The sequence below is a fragment of the Melopsittacus undulatus genome, chromosome 1, assembly GCF_012275295.1.
Source record: "Melopsittacus undulatus isolate bMelUnd1 chromosome 1, bMelUnd1.mat.Z, whole genome shotgun sequence".
In the NCBI taxonomy this organism is placed as follows: Eukaryota; Metazoa; Chordata; class Aves; order Psittaciformes; family Psittaculidae; genus Melopsittacus; species Melopsittacus undulatus.
In genome coordinates this window covers 114,413,751-114,436,022 of record NC_047527.1, presented here as the reverse complement: position 1 = coordinate 114,436,022, position 22,272 = coordinate 114,413,751, and the positions used below count along the sequence as shown (strand labels likewise).

Below are 22,272 nucleotides of genomic sequence, written 5' to 3'. Positions count from 1 at the left end.
GTCACATGAGAAAACTTCAGTGTATAGTTTTTTTTCATCTCTAATGATTTATTGATCAAATGTCTTGTCCTCATTTGCTTAGGCATCCAACATTTTAGTTATTTGCTCAAATGACTTGCTTGGCAGCAGGATTACATGCTCATCATTGTTAATGCAGAACATATTCCATGGCCTAGCATAATTAGAGTAGAAATATTTTCAAGCTTTGCAGATAATTCAGGCAGTTTCAGTTTGCAGTTTAACAGTTTGGATTAGAACTAGCTTGATATACAATCTTCTGCATTTTTTAATTAGAACTGCTGGCATTGGTAAAATATAAGCTACATGGTTCACAGCCAGCAAAAGGGGAAATGAAGAGGGAGAAGCCAAGAGCTATATGGCAGCAACAGGAGGGATCTGGAATTTCCAGTGTTCTTCAACTGTTTTCTTTTATCTACCTCGTTAGGCAAAGACTAAAAGCAGTGTAGAAGATAATGCACATGTTGCCATGCTTTCAGATACTTTGCCTGCCTTCAGAGAGTAAAGTATAATACATCTGCACTAGTTAACTATTCACAGACAATACAATACAAAGGCTGTCAAATGACTTGTTTTCCTAATAGTTACTTTATGAACTCATATTAAAAGTTTCTAAGATACTGCTGTTTGTCCAGCTGTCCTTGATAAAATGAAAGTCCGAGTGTCCTTTAGTAGCAAAGTGAATAATCTATATGTGCAGAACATAACTGCTTTTCAAGTTTCCCCTCTTAAAGTAAGATCCCACCTATACCCCCAGTTCACCCTTAACAAAGTCATTTTACTATGGCAAAATTGCTGTGTGAGCTCACTTTCACATAACTAGGTTTAATACCAAAGAAAAAAAGAAAAAAAAAAAAACATGCCAGGAAAACCCCTCCTAGAATCCAAGCAGATACATAAAGAGACAGCTAAAACTGCATGGCATTCCACCTTGCATACCACATATTTTTGTGAAATGCAAATGTGTATCATAAAGCTTCCTTAAGAGTTCACACAACTACTATAGTCAAGTTAAAACTGATTCTGCAACTAAGCAATTGCCACAGTAAAAATGAGTAGGAGCTTATTTACTGTTTTTCAGTTCAGTGGCAGATGAAGTTCAAATAACGAGGAACCTGTCCATCACTTGGCAGCTGATCTTTACAAGTCACACAGTCAATTTTTATTTCTCATCTCGAAACTACCACCCACATAGACACATCCCCACATCAGTGTCTGTGCAGTGTGCAAACCATCCAGCTTTCTCTCTCTCAGCTAATTCCCACTATCTTCTAGTTCACACAGTACACAACTACATGTACAAGCTTCTTCCCAAAAATCACAGCAGAAAGAAGTTAATTTGCCTCCTCAGTATGTGGCATGTGTTGCTTCACATTTTGCATTCTCAGCTGCTGGAATATCTGCAAAGTCAAGCACATAAAAACTCATCCAGGATAAACTACTAATAGAGTGCTGCCCTAAAGCAGACCAATAATCACTAAGCTAAACAAAGCTGTTAATTATTCAGTGCCCCATACTTGTTCAGATGCTTGGCATTCTGTTCAAGGGCTAGATCACTCTCAGCAATCAAGCTACAGGAGCAGCTTTACATCCAGATTTATATGCCTTTGCTGTTATCATTCATGCGCATTTAAAGAACTCAACAGTGCACTACAATTGTGTTTGCTTCACAAGTAAGCACAAGATAATTGTTTAGGTTTGCAGCTTGTCTTTTTTTAAAAAATACTCCCACCATTCATCAATTGAGTAGCAAGCAAATTAGGATTACTGCAACCAGTCACCACATGAATTCAGCACTCTGTTGTGTATCAGCATTCACAGAATGCAACTATGCTAAAATCATCAATACACCCATTTTTATTCTCTTTTGTTCATGCTGTCATTTATCCATCTTTGACATTTACAGAATCTGTACTTCCTGGCAAGACAGACACTACAGTCAAGGTTTCAAAGTGCTCTTCATTCACTAAGGTGTTCAGAGATATGGTCCCAACAAACTTGGGAATGAAATTTACTAAAAAAAGTTACAAACTACAGCACCTCATTTTTCAAGCAAATTGGAAGTATTTTTATGGAATGGGGAAGACATATATTCAGGCTGTGGCTCAGAGATTCCTAGGTATCAGTATTTAACCTCCCTGAGAACGAGCTGGGGATGCTCCAAGGAGAAAGGAATCTATTTCTGCAGAGTGACTTCCCCACTCAAAACAGGAGCACTCAAACCTCTCTAAAGCATCTCCTGGATGCATCTATGAGTTTGAAGTTGCTACTTCACTGATCAGATAAGGCTTTTAATAACTCAAAGCTGGTCATAAGGGTTTATTTGTTACTTCTGAATGCTAACAGCAAAAGGCTTGGGCATTTCTAAACTATTCACAATGTACGTTCAGCTTAGAACAAGTATTCCACAACCAAGCTGCAGCAATGTTTCAAAGGTTTAAATATGCCATACACACCAGATAACATTTACCTACTGAGCCAAAATTTACAGTGAACACCAGAAACTGTAAATCAAGAGATAGTTGCAAATAACTGAAATAACAGAACAGCCCATGGATACAGGTTCCCCCATATCCTCAGCTCTTGAAGCTTGTTAAGACTTCGTAAACATTGCACTACGGTAGATTTTTTTGGCCATTCATAGTTATTATATCAGAATATCAGTAATAAATGAGAGAAGAAAGTCAAACTGGCAAGTCACAGCAGCAAGCGCCTCAACTTTCTACATTCTGAAGAACTTTCAGGAGCCAACTACCTACCTGAAAGCCATTCAAGGAGATTTAAACAGTCTGTGGTTATTACTAGCAAGTGCTCAGCAGGGAGCATTCAGGGTTTCTCTCATCACAGATACAGCCTTAAGGGATATATATCATATGTATATATTGCTTAGACTATGTATGCCATCCAGGTAAGGACAGAATATCAATCAGATGTGTCAGCTGTCTCCTAGAACAGTTTTAGTGTGCTCAGGCAATACAGCAATCTAACTGAAGAAATCCTCTCTGCAATGCATTAGAGTAGCACCTACTTCAAGGGGGATGATGCACTGAGTGTTTCCCAATATCCACAGAGCTATACTAGGCCTGGTGTTACCTACCTACAAATTACAGTGTTCCTCACAGATCAGCACTTTAGTCCTCCCAGCGGAAACCCTGAGAAAGGTTAATGTCAACCTTTGCCCAACATACTAGCACAAGATACACCCTCCCATAGCATGACGGATAAGCCTTCAGAGGGTCACCAGCAGACTCCATTGACTCTGTTTCTTCAACATAATCAGTCCCAGATCAGGCACCATTAGTATTCCTGCTACTGGAACAAGCTGCTCTGCCGTTTGTATTGTTCATATCATCAGTAAAAACAACTGTGGGAAATTTAAAATGAAAGCATTTACGTGAGGACAAGGAACAGGAAGGCACCTAGTACACACATAGCCTGACAAAACTCAGCCTCCATACGGAGGGGAACTAAAGCCAAAAGCCCACATGTTCTAGCTCAGAGGCAGATCTCAACTAAAATTCTGCATCACCACAATCAGTACTACAATATGTGCAGTAGGAAAATGTTCAAGTGTTTTACTGAAGTGATTTGTTGTAATTTGTCAATTTGTTGTACTTTTCTACCATTCCTGAATGGGGGGGGAGGGAGATCAAGATTTTAATTACCCAGTAGTTTGCAAGTTATTAATAGCAACACATTGCAGTCACTGAACATGTCCACCTCCTGTGCAAGGTCCTCTCCCAGGGAACTGGAAGTCAATCCTCCACTGACAGTGAAAACAAGAAATAGAACAGACCAGCAAACACACATAGTGAGAAGTGGCATCAAATAGAAGCATCAAAGCTCTCAACCACTTAAATAACTGGTTGTTTCAGAAGTACAAATAAAGACAGGGAAGGCACAAAAAGATGTCTAACCATTCAGAACAGCTCTAAAACCCAAGATCCCTCTCACTACAGTAACACCAAGCTTAAAGTCAGGATGATGTCCATTTAGTAAACACTAATTCTTCCCATCTACTGAGGCAGAAATCCTCAATAAGCACAGACATGTACAATTCAACTTCAGTGAACTTCCTTCCAACATCGACAACAAAAAAGCCCACTGGTATGAAATGATACCACGTCTGTTGAGTTCCTCCAAGATAAGACACAGTAATTCAGCTCTACCAAATGCAGAGGAACTGGTCAAACTTGAAATCTCTTCTCCCCAGGTAAAGACGTTGCACAATAAAGCTGGCACTCATTCAAGGCACCAAACAAGAAGGTGCTCACCACCACAGCAACAACCGTACCACAGCCCACAAGCAAGATTTCATTCTGTTTCTTTTTAGGAACACTATCTTGATAAAAATCATTGACTAGTCAGCTATTTTATCTCAAGGTTCAAGACATATACCAAGTTATTGTAGTTTAACAAACATAGAGTGTAACAAGCACTGTCCATAATTCACAAGCTGTGTTTCAGACAAGGCCCTTCCCCCAAATCCTGCACATGCCAGACGATCAGCCAGAAGCAAATCCTTCATTTCCATCAATAATATTCCCCTGACCAGTCCTGAATAGCCTTGATAAAAAATTAGCATTTCTATGGGCTGAGAAAAATTTAGCCAACCTCCTGTGTGTCCTTGAAGATTTTCTTTTACTTGAGAGATGCTCTTCATTCTGTTGATTAACTGTAGAAAGAAGACTCTAAAATTTTCTAATCATTATCTCTTGCGGAAAGCAGAGGGAATAAAGTTTCTTAAGCGAAGAAGTTTATTCCAAAGGAGAGTCCAAGGGAAATGCATATATTTTACATATACACACACATAGACACATACACAGCCCACAGTGGTAAAAGTATAGCAGTCTTGATAACAAAAAATACAAGATGACTATGTACATTCACGTTTCTAAAAGAAGTGTTCAGCCTTCTCAGATATACTGATAGAGGTTATCAGGTCTCATTTTGACCTACATGTACATGGCAGAGAACCATGTCTTTGAGATTAAGTTTTCAATAACCACCTTACCCTCCTACATTTTAACTTCAACACAAGCCCACAAGGTATATCATTCACAACACTGATGCATATTTTAATGTGTTTGTAAAGGGGAGTAGAAGAAGCTTACAAAACCACTTCCCCCCCAGACAGTAAATTAAAAAAAAAACAAACCAACTTAGGAATTCTGTTTTAATCCAGGCTGTGAACATTATAGCAAGAAATGAATCTATCCAATAGGAGCGTAATTTACAAAGCAATGCCGACTCTGACAGATGGAGACTGGAAAGATATGTGTCAGCTGCTGTTAGCAGCATTTTCTGCCCAATGCAGCGAAGAGTGTTCACATTGGCTCTAGAGTAAACCACTCTTATTATTAAAAAAACAATCAATATATATATAAGATCATTAAAAACACAGTTTTCAGTTTTCCTGTCAAATCCAATAGATGTCACAGTAAACATGTATGTGGGCAAAATATATTGTTAATGTCAGTTGTTACAGTCTGTGTATACAACCAAAATAGCATGCCACATTGAAGTGACAGAAGCAGACATACCACATGTCATTGTCACACAACCCTTGTACACCAAACTAGCGAGACTTCAAGACTGCATATGCAGCAAGCTTAAAAAATTTGGTCTGAGTCTTATTTTCCATGTTTTACATGATCTAGACAACAGAAGCTCTACAACAGAAAATATATCTTCAATACCTGTAAAGCACTGCACAGTGTTAGCACATACAGTTGTTTCAAAATTAGACTTTTAACTTCCTTGCAGTACCTACGAACCAAAACACACAGATTTCTCCAGAGCTCACATAAAGCAGGCTCTGACATCACAGACATCAGCCAGACCTCCAAATACAGACCAACGACACCCTTTGACTGTCAGCCAGGAAAAGAAGCCCTTGGCACTTCCATAGCAGTCTTCCTTCTTCCACACCAAGAAAGTTACCCAAGGCTTTGGAGCATGCAATTATTTCAGCACACTAGACAGGAGATAATAGGGAATTAGAGAATTTATGTTCCATGTGGTTTTTTATACACTATCTCTCAAATATTGATCTTTTGTTTTCTGTTTGCAATGGGGCTTGAAATTAAAATGGCTTTCCATTTATTTTCTTAAGTGCCAGCAGCCACCACAAATTTCAGCTCATCTAGCAAGGACACGCTCACTGATAAGTCAGACTTATTTTTCACTGGATTTTTTTATGGGAATGGGAAAGAGACACTTTAGCACTTATTAGATACCTTAATATCCTCCTTGTAATAGAGTGGCAGCCACACAGAACCTCACTGGAGTGAAAAATCAGAGCTGGGTAGATTTTCATGCCATGGAAGCCTTTATCAAGATAGCTCAGAACAACCTGTTTTGGCACAATGATCTTCAGCTCATGGTGTGTGAAAAAGCTGTTCTTCATAGTATCAATAACAATGGTTCCTTCTATGGATTGTTTACCTCTTCAGTTTACTCTCAAGAACTGGTGAGTGCTCACACAGAAGTTTCTTATCTCAGTTTTGACAAATCAAACTGAAGGAGTAAGTCCAAAATACTACAATAAAACTATCCCTTAAGACAAGCAACATGCTAACTTAAGACAACCAACACTACCTTCCAGATTCTCATTCTCCCACCCTCCCTGCACTCTAGACAGGCCCAGAATCAGAGCAGACAACATTGAGCAAGCAAGGTTAAGTCAATAAGATGTAGCATAAAGGATGAAATTACAGTGTCATCCCAGCATTTCCTGGTACCACAGGCTGTATGTCAACAGTGTTCTGCGCACATACTGTTGGGTTACCTCAGGTAGGGTTTGCAAGACAGCTACATACTGAGCATCAGCATCTGCAAATGGGTTGGTCCAGAAGCATGCAGGCTCAAAGCTACACTATGAACCACAACAGGTTTTTCTACAGAGATGCCACAGATGTTGCAGGAGGGGAGCAGGGAAGGAAAGCATTTAGCAGGCCTGCTCAGCTCCAGAAAACCTCAAGGCACTAGAATGTAGAGCCAAGAGTTACACAGGCCTTCTGACATCCAGCAAGTGCCTGGACTACAAGTGTTCCTAATTCAGGAAGAGTTCTCATGTTTAAGAAAGTCACTTTCAACACACAGCTGTTGCCCAGATTTTACCTTTCAGGCAGTTCCCAAACATCATGGTATTTTTAAAACTAAGAAAAAAACAGCGTCCATTACAGGGTCAAATTCTCTTCTCATACTCCATAGCACTACACTAATGACTATTTAATGTCTTGAAGATCAATATACTCCCTCCAGTAGGATATCATCCAAAGGTTTGTACAGATCTTAACACTGCACAACATGCTTATACCAGAAACCAGTAAGTCCCTACCGTTTCATAGTAGCTTGCCTCCCAACGGAAGGCATACTCTCACATAGCACATAGGCTATACAGTGATCTCATAATAATAAAGTAATGAAGTGCAATACAAGGACTGATTGCTTTTATGAGAAACTGCATGCAAGTGGAGAAAAATCAACCTAGTTTCTGTTTCTATTTGATCACATAAACAGCAGCTAATAGACTTTTATGTATTCCTGGACCCAACTACTCAATTTTTGGCTGATAAGGGTTGTAAGCACACTACATTCAGTTTCCTTCTGAATAATTATTTTTATTATGTTAAAATTTGAGCCTATTGTTAGCAACAATATTCCAAAACATACATAAACTTATTTGAATACTGGATTATTTCAATTGCAGCAAGTAGGAATTTAGCTCCTCTAAAAAACAAACACAAAGAGAACAAAACAGATGGCTCAAGAGAATGAACTAAAAAAGACAGTCAATAATATACCATTGTTTCTTTCCCAAAAAAACACATGGTCAGGGCATCAGGTAACAAAACGTAAATAACTGGTAATCTCCACATCAAACAACAGGTAAAACAACTTACAGAAACCAACAGAAGACAGAAAGCAAGTTCTTCAATAGGAAATATAGTGTTAAATTCAGGAGTGAGGGGTTTGCTTTGTTTTGGGTTTTGTTTTGTTTTAAAAAAAGATCTTGGAGAGACAGTTGCTGTGGTGTTAGTAACCACAGCAGTTGAAGTGAGTAACCTTTCCTAGAAATACAGCTGCAATGCTTCTAGCAGAAAAAATTACAGCAAAGCGTTCTAATCCATGTTGAAGTTCCACTGTGTTTTTATGGTGCTCCTTCACATGATTTTAAAGACTGCTTCCCCTTCATACAGAATGCAGAGAAGGGCAACTTTAGGCAGATGCAGGAGGTGCAGAGCCACATAGTTCTCACAATGAGATGTGTGAGAGTAGTCACACCTGCATCATTCCCCATCACCCACCCACCCTGCCCTACCCCCAGTAGTAGAACAACCCCTGAACTATTCTATTTCAGCACTTGTAGTAGGGCCACCAGGACACCTTGCTACTATCTTGTCTGTAATCAGCTTGACAGATGAGTGGCCTTACTATGGCCACAGAGGAGCTGTGTTCAAAGAAACAGCCCTTTCACAACAGGAACTCACCAGCCACAACTGCAGATCCACCCATACCCACATTGCCACTACCTCTGTGTGCCCCAGAGGAAGTGAGCACCTGCCGCCACCCACTTAGTTAAAACAGGGCAGGCCAAGGGAGTACACTCACAACCGCAGAGCAGCATCTGGGACAGCGTATCTGGCACATCCCACTGTTTCAAAGTTTGGATGGCCTCTCTACACTGCAAGAGAGGCAGAAGAAATCATCCAAGCCAATTATATTCCAATTAAAGTCTGCTGGCCAGACTCAGCTATCAGAGATAAGATTCCAACTATGATGTGAGCAGATGCAAGCAAGCCCAGAACTGGAACAATTACACTTCCTAAACTGTTCGAAACTCTGCAATTTAAACCAGCAAGAAGTGGCTGTATCAGTAGAAAAAAAAGTTATACCCTAACAATATGCTCTCACTTTCACAAAAGAATAGACAGTATTTATATGTAATTGGAATCCTACATGAATGGGCAGATAGAAAAGGAAAGGATTTTTATGCAAAACCAGCCTAAACACTGAAGTTACATCCAAAGCAAAACTGAAGACTGGTCTTTTTACCACCTCCTCTCCTAACCACTTCTTACATGAGGAACTGCTTTTAGATGCCCACCTTGTTATTTTTTAACAGAAATCGGGGAGGTGAAAAAAAAAAAAAAAAGTTTTCTGCTCAACAACAACAGAAATTCGTTTTCCTAGTCACAAAAGGAGAATTTTCTTACCATCATGAATGGCCACATTTTTGCACCCATTACACCTAATGATGATGCGTTTTCCTTTACTTTTGCAGTGGTTAAGTTTGCATTTAGTCACTTTCTGAGGAGGCAAAAAGCTTAAATGAGTACCTTTTGCTCTTTATTTATGTTCTCTATTTGCATAACCCCTTCACAACTGCTCCATTAAACACCTCTTCCCCTCCAAGGCCAATTTAAAAAAGCCTCCTGCTTTCTGAGACTGACAAGCATGACTCACAGTATTGCCCACATTCATTCCCGAAAGCCTCGTGGGATGTTATACAGCCACTAAGTACCTGCTTCAGTTCATACTCCCCCACTCCCAGCGCTGCTCAGTAACCCCTTACAGCAACCTGGTGAAGGAGTACAGCTACCTCTCTAACTGTCTGCTGTAGGTAAGAAGCAAATGGTAGCAGTATTTGCTTTTCATGTTGGCCTTCTACCACACAGCAAGAGAGAGTGGCTGAAGAGACACACAGTGAAGGAAGGTTATATACTCTCCCTCATTCCTCCTGTGCTTTTACTCCTACCAGAAAAAGGCTCAAGACCCTCAATTTGCTTTTCAATCACCATTCAAACCATTCCCATTTTCTGTCAGCAAGACAAAGTTGTTCAACACAGACTATTCTCTGTCAACTTTCAAGCACTTTCCATGCCCAAGGAATCCCAAACTCAAATCCCACACAGGTCCCACATTCAGGACCAAAACCAACTTTTCTCCCCTCAGCAGAGGAGCAGCAGCCCACAGGTACCTTAACCCTGCATACTTGGCTTCCCGCCCCAGTAAGTGAATCTCTCTCGTAGTTACAACAAATACCTCCCTCGGCCTCTGAATGTTCAACAGTCATTGCAGTTTTTACTGCAACGAGATGACATGAGCTGATTTTACAATTCCTGTTTATGTACAGCAGGTTTCCAAAGAGGGAATGTGTGCTAGAAAGATTTCCACTGACTTATCTTTCTCTGTTGGTTTAAAGGACAGACTGCTAAAGAGAAATGAAACACGCATCTAGAAATGACACTTCTTACAAAGCAAGCAACACTGTATGAACCCAATTACATCTATGGCAACAACAATTTTCTTCAACATTTAAAGCTAAAGACACCTTAGAAATGAGACACAAAATCTGCTGCCATTTAAGACAACACATACTTGCAATGCTCTCAGACAAATCTCAGGACTACTGCAGCAACCAATCATTTCAGTGCTGGGAGAACAGACGGTATGCTGCAGCAGGAAACACACCCACGGTATGTGAAGAGAGCCCTTGTAGAGCCAGGCACTTTCAACCAGACAGCACATTCTATCTAAGGCAGCTAAAGCCAGAACTTTGCATCACAATAGCTCCTCCCAGAGATTTAGAAATCCTGCAAGCCAACCAGCAAATCAAAACCTGACCAATTTCCAGCCAGGTCTCCAAGGATCTTGTCAACATAAGTGCATTGATCCATCATACCTCTATTTGTTTAGTCTGATACTCTGGACCTTGACTGAAGCATCATCCAAGCCACCAGCCACAAGGCCCCACAGCAGGAACTCTGAATGCTGTAATTGTATTTTATAAAAACCCTTCAGGATCAGGTCCAGCTTTGGTCTGTGGATATACACGTACTAATGTAGGTTAACAGAACACCATTCCCCCTGACACATCCATCTTTCCCTCACTGATAAGAGATCCAAAGTCCTCTGAGCAAAAGAGTTTCAAGCCCTTTCCACTCCATGGTGTCAGAGTAACAAAAGGACCAGCTTCCTGAACACGACAGATTTCTTATAACGGAAAGGCCTGGCAAAGGCCTCCTAAGAGTTTTACTAGCAAACAGAATCACATCAGTCCCACTGCACACCACATCCCTCCAGCTCCTCTTTGTTTCCTCTGTATCCTGCTCATCATGGCTTCTTCAGGTGGTTACAGATCACTTCACAGCCAAGGCCTTAGTCTTAACTCTGTGCCAATAAAGACAACCTGAAGAAGCACATATAAATGTCTTCAGTAGCTGCAGGTTTCAAATTATTCAAACCCATGCTAGTAGAAGCTGTTTGTCTAAAAAACATCATGAGAAACAGCTGCATAATTTAAGCTGCAAGACAGTAAAATATGCAGTTAAATAATCAAAAGAGATTAATTAAAAGAAATAGGCAAGGGAGAAGAGGTTTTCAGATAAGTTCCAAAATGAGACAAAGTCAATGAGGTAAAGAGGAAATGTATGTCAGAGGCAGAAGTTGTGATGAGAGCAATCTTGTGTCAATGGTAGCAAAAGACAAAGTCCACAGTATTTGACAGTAGAAGAGTGAGACAACAGATCTAGGGAATGGCCTGCAGCAAGCAGCTATGAGACTTCAAAAGTGAGACAAACCAGTAAATTCACATTTGAGATCACAGGCTAGAAGCAGCACCTAGAAAGAGAAATGTTGTCACTAGTGACATTTTGTGACATAATAGTTAACATTTTATTAGGTGCACAAATGCGCAAAGACAAGTCATGGCATGGCATTCTGTAGCCACTTAAATATTATTGCACTAGTCTGACGTTAACTGCCTGGACATCTTGTTCTTCTTATCTGTTTTATGCAGAGATTTTCTTATCTTAGCCTTCAGAAAACACAGCGTTATTGCATGGGGACCATAGTTCAAGTATTAATTTTTTGTATGCCTGCTACAAATTAAGTCAAATAAGATGCTCAACTGACAACGATTGCCGCAGGATGAATACTGGTTGGCAGATTTGCTGACCCCAAAGTACAACAAGGGGATCAGAGGATGAAAGTGAAGATATGCATGTGGCAAAAGATTAGCTGGGAAAAAAAAATAAAAAAGCCAACAAAGAACCCTACAATTGCCTGATAAAGTATAGCATAGAAAAAAAAAACATTATCATGTGAAACACTGGTGTGAAAGTTGCCAGGAGTCTACACTTCAGCTCTTTCCCAAAGATATCAAAGAATTGTTATGCTTCAAGTAGTAAACAAACAAATTTTTTTCTTGGAACTATTTATAACCTTAAGGCCACCCAGTAAGAACATTATGTTCAACTCTAAGGATGTCAAAACTAACATTCATTTTAGCAAGCCTCCTCTGCCCAAGTTCCAAGAGACCTCCTGCCTTCTCAACAAAAGTAGAACAGCACCATGTTTCACTCCTGTCTTTGAAGTTATATTAAAATTAGGAAAGTGATGTGAAGTCTCTTCCCCATGAGTTAACTGCTCATCACTACAGTATCAGAGCCTCCTCACACTGTAGAAGGGGAACACAGAATTGATTATTCTGGGGTCTTTAGAGAGTGAGGGATGACACTATCATCAATATACCTGCTAGCCTAGGATAAGAAATATAAGGGACATAAGAAAGCTGTATCTCACTGCAGAAGAGACAATCTTTACTGTTTTTTTAGAATATTCCAAAGTGGCAGAAGATGCAGTATGGCACATATCATCTGTAGCTCTTACGAGGAGATTTTATCATAAGAGAGACCCAAACCAAGAGAAGCTTTAATTTGTGGAGCCGTTTTCCAAACCCAGCACTTATTAATCAAACATATTTGATCTGGAATCTTAGGAACTTTATAAAAAATAAGGTCACCTTGCAAGCAAACAGGTTTGGGGTTTTTTTTCCCCAGAGTAAAACCAATTCATTTTTTCAGCTTAGCCAGCAAGTTGGCGACCAATTTCATCTCATGTTAATACAGACTGATGGATTTTACAAGTTGTATCTGAAAATGCTGCACTCATGTTTTGCTCCAAGCTTAAATTCTCACGTAGGGTTCTCCACCCATCCTTTTCTTCTAAAACATCGGCATTGTGGTAACAAATCTACACTCTCAAAGTGTGCATGGCTCCTCTGAATGGCATTAAGGGCTTGCATAAATAATGAGTAACACTGTTTGCATAGTCTCAAGCAAAGGTGCCATCTACACTCCTAGTAATTAACAACAAGGAGGAGAGGGACCACAAAAAACCCACACAACACACATTCTAATACCAAGAGGAGGAATTTATAGTTGTGCTTTCATTCACTGCACAATAAATGGATTCCTCAAAGAACTCACCTGTTAGAAGTGGGTTCTTTTATTTCACTACCTGGCCCTAAGCCAATTAAATACTTGATTGAGCCCCTCCAGTACAGTCAGAAGGGCACACTGACAGGCTGGTGGTGAAGGAGAAACAGCACCTGCAGAGGTCATCTTGCTCACAGAGCAAGTGTTCAGGAACACAGTGACCTATTCTCCACAGCACCCTGGTCTTGGCCCCAAAGGGCTCTGTGCAAGTTTTGAGCTGCAAAAGGTTATTTCTACCACCCACAGGAGAGATCATGTCTCTGTCTGAAGCAGCTGCCTTATCAGCAAGGTCAGGAAAAGGGAGGAACTACACTGAGGCACCATATCCACTGTTAACAAATTCAGCGGTTACTTCCCTTACTTATGAGTGTAGGGAAGGGAGGATCCCTATTGATCAACCCCTCCAGTATCTGTCACCAGTGCTCAGACTGGGCTGGGGGAAGTCTGCATCAGAGGAACATAGCCCTGGGTAACACAAGTACTGAGGAGCAAAAATGCTCAGGTAATTAGGGACAAGCCTGAGCACTAATTAACTGAGGGCCCACAAGTCATTTTCTACCTGGCAACAACAAATAAAAACTACATCATGCTCCTTTTGACTCCACATTATTAATTAAGAATCAAAGACAGGCACAGAGAGAGCAAGATACCCTCTTCCCCCTCAAGGATGCCTTGCTACACCAGAACTGACACTTATACCCCACAGCTGCCACCCCACCGCTCTGCAGTTCAGTAAGATTTCAGTCCCTAAAATAGTCAAAGACAGACTGCTTCCCCTACTGAGAAAGAGAGCCTATTGCCTCTGCCAAGACAGAGACCCAACAACACAAAGACAGGCAGCACTGGAAGCATTACTGTAACTCCAGAAGTTTGCAAAGCCAAAAATTATAAACTCAAAGTTCTTATGAGAGGAGACACATTAAACTCTTAAAATCACTGGCAATGAGCTCAGGTGCCTGTTTTCCCAAGGGATTAATTGCACTGTCTCTCTGAACACTGTCTCTGCATTCCTACAGATAATACTTTTTGCTGTGTGCTAACAGAGGCAATTTGGAAGGGGGGGGGAGTGAAGGGACACCCCTTGTGCACAGCACTGGAAGTTGAAACAATCAGGTTTTGTACCCAAATCTGACAGCACATCCCTATATGACCTTCCACAAGTTAGTTATAAATTGTATGCCTCCATTTATGCTTCTGTAAGACTACAATAGTTCACAATACTAAACAAAGAGACTGGGAAGCTGCGTGGTTTTTTGTTTCAGAGTTAGCTTTTTTTTTGTTAAACTTAGATCAGCAGTAGCACAGATACTAACAGGAACTCCACCCTCACAGGTACAATGCTTCCTATTTCTGCGCAGCCAACTCATGGATTCTTACCTTCATTACAATGTGATCCACTATGATTTCTCCTCAAGGCCCTTCTATTTTCTCTTTACAATAAGAGGTAATTACTGCAACAAGCTCCCAGAGATCTGGAGGGAGGCAAGTATTAGACAGTTGCCCCTCTTACTCACGTCTGTCTGCCTGCCTTCCTACAGGGCTGGGCACTGCAAGCATAGCAGAGAGCAAGGATCATGCTTACTGTACACTGACAACCTGCACGCTTCTTCCTTACAATGTGCATGCAAATGGAAAGGAGCAGCCAGAGCTTCCTTTGTGGAAGAATTGTTATGCACCTGTAAAAGCTTATCCCAAGCCACTTTACTCTGCCTGATTAAGCTAGTACAGTGCTGACACAATCATCTGCTGAAATACTAATGAAAAATGGAGCAGAAGGAGCAGCTGATATCTTGCTGACTTCTTAAACCAAATGTACCAGAATTAATGGAAAATTATAAATTAGGGAAAGCTGATCTTGTATCCTCTACCTCCTCTGGACACAAAACAGACATGAAACACTCCAGGAGCTGTTTCCTGCATATGCAGGGTAATCTCTTGCTGATTCAGTGAAGTTGCACTATTGTCTTATTGCTGCTTTCAGGCTAAACATCCAGCTGTATTTTCCAAAACACAGACAAAGCACCAGCACAGACCTATACAGGGAGAAGAGCTACAAGCCTAACCCACTAACCTGTAACCAAATCACTATTATAAACAAAAAAGACAAACACACAGAGAACACCCAGTGCCTTTCACACTGATGGCAAACATTTGCTTTAACTACATTAAAAGAGTGTTTATAAGATAACATCTTTTCTCAAAGAAAATGATTTAAACACAGAGGACAGTGGATCGTATATCCATATTTTCTCCCTTTGCTCTCAAGCTAATTTTGAATTATATTTTGGTGCTACAGAAAACGAACTACCTTAGTTTGGGTTTTTTGTAAAGCATTCCAAATTCAGCAATGAAAGCAGGCAAAAAAAAAAAAAAATCACTGTTATTTACTCTCCGTGCAAGCTAATTAACCTATGAACATAAAAGCATTCAAGTTTTCATGGCACATAGAAGATTTGTATTAGCGACAATTTAAGAAGTTTATCCATTTAAAGCAGGTCATTTCCTGAATTAGACATTCTCAGTGAAGTTCTTTGTCTTAAACTAAGCTAAGCCACTTTCCATATACTCGGCAAAAAAAACAACTTCTAGATCGGTTACCAACATTTAAAGAAAAATAAGCACCCACAAAAAAAGGTTACTGTCTTTCCTATCTATTGAATATGAAGTGCAGAACATCCAACCTATCAAACAGAAAGGATTCCTATACACATATTGGAAGATAACATAAGGATTTGTGGAACTTCTTGCACATAACACTCTGCTCAACCCCACACATTTCTTTTTCTACCAACAGGAAGGAAACTAAGTTTTTTGCAACAGCCGTCAGACTGAAATCTGTCCCTGCTTTGGTTTGTTTTACCCAGAATAGCTTGTTAACTCACCGTTCAATTTCCACATACCAGTTGGAAGCTACAGAAGGAAATAACATGACAACAAAAACACACACATTTCAGCAACACAGCAAGCACTTCCTTAAAAGGTCTTTCACTTAATTTATTTTCTAAAGCTGGTAAATCTACCCACTAGACACCATCAGCATTGGAATTTACACGAGTAGCACATATTGTAAGCTATTAATTTAGAGGTTCTCAGAGTCATATTAAAATCATATCTGATTTTGACATAAAAATTACAAATGGATCTTTCCAAGTGGTCTAGAAGGGAAGAGACTGATGAAACCTAGGTATCTGCCTATGCATAAACAAGACTATAAGAAACATTTGATTTAGACAGTAGCAAGTAGCAAGAGTTGTAAGCAATTCTTTTATAGCACAGAGAGGCTTCTCTGAGCTACAACCAACTGAAGTTGTTCAGAAGGAAGTCATCAGTCTGATGACACAGAAACCCAGCGTCTCCAGTGTCATTCTAACACTTCATAATATAATTATTGAAAATAAATTCAATAAAAACTGAAAAGAATTCAGTTCTGCCAGGACACTGAAAAGTAAATTTTCTCTTTAAGTTAGTATTTATTTTCAGCTGAAGAATCATAACTGAAGCTGTGCTTTAACTCCAAATGTTATTTCTGTATTGGTACTGATAAAGGTCATACTGTTTAGGACACCAAGAAAATTCTTTACTAGTATATTCGGCTTTCTGCTATGGATTTCCAGATAACCTTTCACAGTTACACTGGAAGGAGCTAGTACCAAATTTTATTGGCAGGCAGAAGGATTTGGGAAAGGCATGAGTTACTGGAACTTACATTTATATTGCATCTATGAGGAAGTTTTATTTATTTCCATTGTAAGAGAGTTTTACTACTCCTCCCCCCACTTAATCTCACTGTATATTATTATAAAGGTATGCCAATTCACATGCAGATGTCTCCATCATAAGAGATCAGTCATACCAGTCTTAAGAGTGACAGGCAAAAAAAAAATTAGAGAAGATTAAGAAAAATGCTATTTCTCTATATTTAAGAAAGCTTACTTCAGAAGACAAAAAAAGTGCTTCCAGTTAAATATTCAGGTTCCAAAACTGGCTCTTAAAACTGTTCAGATTTTAAGTCTCATATCTAAAAGAAAATAGGAATCTAATTTTCTGCCGGCTCGTCAACTGAAGCTGCCCACCAGAAACATAAGAGATTTTAAATTTTGGCAGATTAAATACAGTGATGTATTTATAATGCCTTTTTCTCTGCAGTCAAAGCAAAAATCCTCACCAATAACATCACAACTTCCTTCCCTTTTTTGTATCTCCCTCTCTCACTGATCTCTCCCAAGACAGCCACAACAGTGTACTCTCCTTCTAGCACTGCACGTTTTCCTTAGAAACTTACTTGCTCTGCTTCTCCTGAATTCTCTTCCCTTCCTACCAGATAAACCTTCTAGATAACCAGAATACACATGGTCTGGAGGAAACTGTGCTACTCCCTGGCATTTAGATTTACTCAGAATTTGCCCTAGCAGGAAACTGCTTCCCCACGGTTCTGAGAATAGCAATTTCAAACTTGAGAGTCCTGAACACTGTCATCTTTCCTAAATGGTTCAGTAAAAGGAGGCTTGTGGTCAGTAAAGCTACATTCACTATTAGGGAGCCAAGTTTCACCCAGGAGAATTCCTACTTCACCCTTCTACCCCCCCCCCCCTTTTTTTTTTTGAGGAATCTGTAAAGATACTGAAGATAAATTCTCTTAAAATCAGCACAACTAGAATTTTATGAGAATTCTTCCCAGATGAAGTGAAAGAGACAAAGCACAATTCATATGTTTTCAGATCAAAAATACAGATATAGTTCAAATACAGCAATATTGGGGGTGGGAAATTACTTCCCTCTTAAGAGAGCAAAGAACATAAAACATTAAGACTAAGAACATCATGAGTTCTGAATAAAGAGCCGAGTGTTATTACAGTTAATACAAACTGTTAGCACCAATGCTCAGAATAGTCAGACAACATCGTCTCAGCTCAATGCCACAACAGAGTGGGTGACAGCACACATTAAGTCTTCCTACTAAGGAGCACATAGCATTTACCACAGAAAGAGGGAAAAACTCTCCAAATTCAAATCTATCCAAGCTCAGAGGCCAGACTGGATCAGTCACATGCTACAGGACAAATTACAATGCATAGCCACTCCTTAGCTATTTTAACACTCACTTCATGACCAGATTCTCTGTTCTGACCTGCATTCTTTATAAAATGCTCAATTACATTAAATACAAACACTTTGTATTATGTGCTGGTTAAACCTCTTCCTGTCCTTTCCTCCCTTCTCATCCCACAATACATACACTCTCCCAAATCTCATAACCCAGTGCCCTGTGTCATATTGCCTAATCCTGCAGTGGCCCCACCACGGGAACTGCAAGTATAATCTGCTCAGTAGTCCAACTGGAGAGCAGATGGCTTCATACAAAGTGCTGATTAAAATACCCACCTCCACTACACATTAAACATATATGTATACATTTAATTTTATCAATATATTTGCCATTTTTACTGAGTAAATGTACAATACATGTCCAAGAGAGGTACACATTTTTCAAAGCCACTGCACAAGTCCTCATTAGGAATTTTTTGAGCTGCAGCTTCCTTTCAGAAGGGGTAAACACAGCTGTACACAGATAAAACAGACCGCACCAATCCCACATCCAGCTGACCTTGATACTTTGGGTGAAAATGAGCTACCAAATTAAAATTAAAAAAAAAGAGGAAAAAAAGAAAAAGAAAACTACCCCAAATGACTGCATGGGAACTAGTAGAAGTGGTGGGTTTGTTTGTCTGCTTGAAGAAAGATAAATCTCAGGACTCTCAAGAAACTGAAGTAAGTGAAGATTCTCTAACTTTCTGACACAGGGAAAAAGTCAGGAGCAGGAGACAGGTCAAAACTTGTGCTGTAATTACCATGCTCATGTATTTGTCATATTTCCCATGAGTAAAACCAAATGAACCTCGCCTCTCAGAAGTATTTATATCAGCAGCTTTCTTTGGGTGGAGCAAACAACTCAGAAGAGTAAATAGACATTAACTCATACTACCTCACATACCCCCACCAAAAGAAAAAATCAAACCTTGAAAATATGGCTTCTTAGAGCAGCTTCAACCCAAGCAGCTCATTTTAAAATATGTACATCTATTTCACTTCATAGCATTAAAGCTGGTTTCAAATTTGATGCTCTATTACTAAAAATAGTAAGACATCTTACCAACAACGATGGACGCCAGAGAATTGAATAACCTGTACTGAATACTCATCCCAGGTAGTCTAGTATTAGATTCAACAAGTTCACTTTACGAACTTGGTAGTAAGTAGAGTGCAGTTTATTTGCGTTTCCCCTTCAACATTTTTATTTAAAAAAAAACCAAACCAAATTGAATGTGAGCATCTCTGGATGGCTGTGTCCACATCAGGAGGGCAAAATATACAGTTATGTGCTGCAAATCCTGAAAAAATAGCCATAGTAAATTCTGCTTAAAGTAGCTTCACAAAACACGGACTTAAGCGAGGCCAGGAAGCACGGCAAGCTAGGAAGGGGAAGAATTCACACCGACTAGTGAGGACACGCTACAGCCAATGAAGCCGCTTCCAGCACCAGAGACCCGGCCTGAAATTCCTGCTGTAGGGTTCCTGAGCCGCGGAGCCTGCAGGAGGCACCGATTGCCATTTTGAAACACCACCACCTCACGCTTTCCCACCGGTGCCTGTGGACAGGCAGCTTCCTGCCCCTGCCAGCAGCTCACCGTGCCGGGCCCGCGGATCCCCCCACCCCACCCCGGTGACTGAACTACGTGATGTCACGCGTGTCCGGGGCCCCTTCCGCTCCCCGCGCCGCTGCGGATGGCGGCCCCGTGCTGCCGGCCCGGCTCCGGCGGAGGAGGCTGCTGGCACCCGCGCTCCACGTGAGGCGCTGGGGGCGCGCGGAGCTGCCCGCCTCAGCAACCGTCACCAACCGCCGCCCTGCCGGCTTCCCCCTGAGGGAGCCGAGCCGCGCCGCCGGGGAGCAAGGGGGAAACCTGAGGTACCGGCTCTGAGCCGGCCACACGGAGAGGCTCGCCGGCCCTCACGCCACACTCACCCCCCACCCCAGCACACGGAGGTCTCCGGGATGTGACTCATAATAAATAATTGCAGAGGGGGAGGAAAAATGAGGGGGGAAAAAAAGGAGGAAAAAAAAAAATAGAAGAGACACACCCTCCGAGCCCGGCTGACATAATAACCCCCTCCCTTCCCCTCCGGAGCAGGGGGGAGGGAGGGAAGCCCAGTCGTTCGGCTGGAAAAGTTGAAAGAAAAGGCAAAGCCGGGGGAGCGGCTGCGGGGCGGGGAGCGGCGGCGGGGGTAGCCGGGGGCCGCGCTGCTCCTCAGGCGGCTCCGGCCCCGCAGCCCGCATCCGAGAACCGAGCCCAGCTGAGCCTCCCTGTTCCACCGGCGGCGGCCCCCTGTGCGCTGCGCTGCCGCTCCTCACCTGGATGTAGTTGTTTTCGCAGTAGTCGGCGACTCGAGTGAGGTTCTGGTAGCTCTCGAGCAGAGCCCGCTTGCCAGAAGGGATTTCCTCCTCTAGCAACATCTGCAACTCTGCCATTTTCCACCCCTCCGCATCGCTTCCTCTTGCATTAAAGAGACAGCAACAGCGCCGTGCTCGCAACCCGCCTGGTATTGTGGGATTCCTCCTCGCCTCGCTTTCGTGAGCTCTCGCTTTCCCCACCCATCCTCCCCCCTCAGAGGGGAGGAAAAAAAAGCTGAAAAAAAAAAGAGCGAGAGAGAAGAACCCACGCCCGCTTTGCACAGCAAGCCGGGAGCTGTAGGCAGCACTGCGCCGCACAGGGCGCATGCGGAGGGCTGGCGCTGCTCATGGCCGCCGCCTGCGGCCGAGAGGGAGGGTGCGCTGCCCCTAGTCCACCGCGCTGCCTCTGGTCCACCGCGCTGCCTCGGGTGCACCGCCCCGCCTGACTCCCATCGGCAACAGGGCAGCTATAGAGCTGTCGGACAGTTCTTCTGGGCTCCTAGAGACGATGGGAGACGGTTGTGTCCTTCCCTCGCCCTTCTCAGAATTAGCCCCAGCCCCATTAGTGTTGCCCTGAAAGTGGTGCCTCTGCAGAAGCCAAAGGGGTCTGGGAGGGAAGCGCTGCTCTGGTTATCCAGCTTCCTGCAGGGCAGACGCTTGTAAGATAACAGTGAAATTGGTAAAACGATGGGAATGTCATGATTAATGTCAGTTAGTCCCATAGCAGGGGGTTATCCCTTAGAGAGGGAGAAATAATCTAAGCTTGGAGGTATTTGTGAAGGCCTGCCAAGAAGTAATTGACAATTTGCATTTTTCTGGTCTTAGTTTTATAAGACAAACTGATACATTTGGCTGAAGTAAATAAGTAAATACATTATTCCTGCCTCTCTTTTGCCTCAGTTCTTTGGTTTTAGTTTTTTAAAAATAACTGATATATTTGGCTGAGGTAAATAAATTATTCCAGCCACTCTTTTATCTCAGTTGTTAATTGTTCTTCTGGGCCTCCTCTAGTTGTTGCAAGGTGTGGAAGGTAAGTGGTGATTATTCAGTACAATCTTTCTTGCATGTAGGTTTTTTTGTAAGCAAAATCCTGTTTCTGTGATCATACCAGAAGAAAAGCCAATAACAGCAGGTGGCTGCTATGCTGGGATGTCCAAGCCTGCCTTTGCAATGAGTAACAGGCCCAGAAGAAGCAGTTTCCAAGATCTGTTATTCATGCCTTGGCTTTGCATGCTGTGTGTATGCAATTACAAACACAACTGGTATTAGTCCTTGCATTTTGTAGTTGTCCCAGAGAAACCCACACAGTGGTGAAAAGTCAGCAGGTTTAGGAAAGAAATATTCTCAAACACATTATAGTAAGAGCAGACTGATTCACCTCTAAGTAACTGTGTGGTATTTTGCATGTCCTCTGGAGTCTTCAGTTTGCAGCACTGAAAACTGTTCCATTCGGGATCCTTCAGCATACCTGCTGATGTCTCTAAATCAAGGCAGGAAGAGGAAAAATCTTCCTTCCCTCTG

At 41.6% G+C, this 22,272-nt stretch overlaps 1 protein-coding gene across 9 annotated transcripts in view; it reads right to left on the bottom strand.

Annotated features, from left to right (window-relative positions):
- The window catches only part of ABI1 (abl interactor 1), a 79,487-nt gene extending 58,437 nt beyond the window's left edge, over window positions 1–21,050 (bottom strand). For 3 of the 9 annotated variants that reach the window (XM_031052421.2, XM_031052423.2, XM_005152980.4), the window contains exon 1: window positions 20,713–21,047. In XM_031052421.2, the coding sequence (XP_030908281.1) occupies window positions 20,713–20,829 (117 nt within the window). In that variant the 5' untranslated portion in view covers window positions 20,830–21,047. Of the gene's footprint in view, window positions 1–20,712 lie in introns of all 9 variants that reach the window. The other 6 variants (XM_005152984.3, XM_005152986.3, XM_005152977.4 and 3 more) reach the window with 5 other exon arrangements.
- Window positions 21,051–22,272: the final 1,222 nt, after the last annotated feature.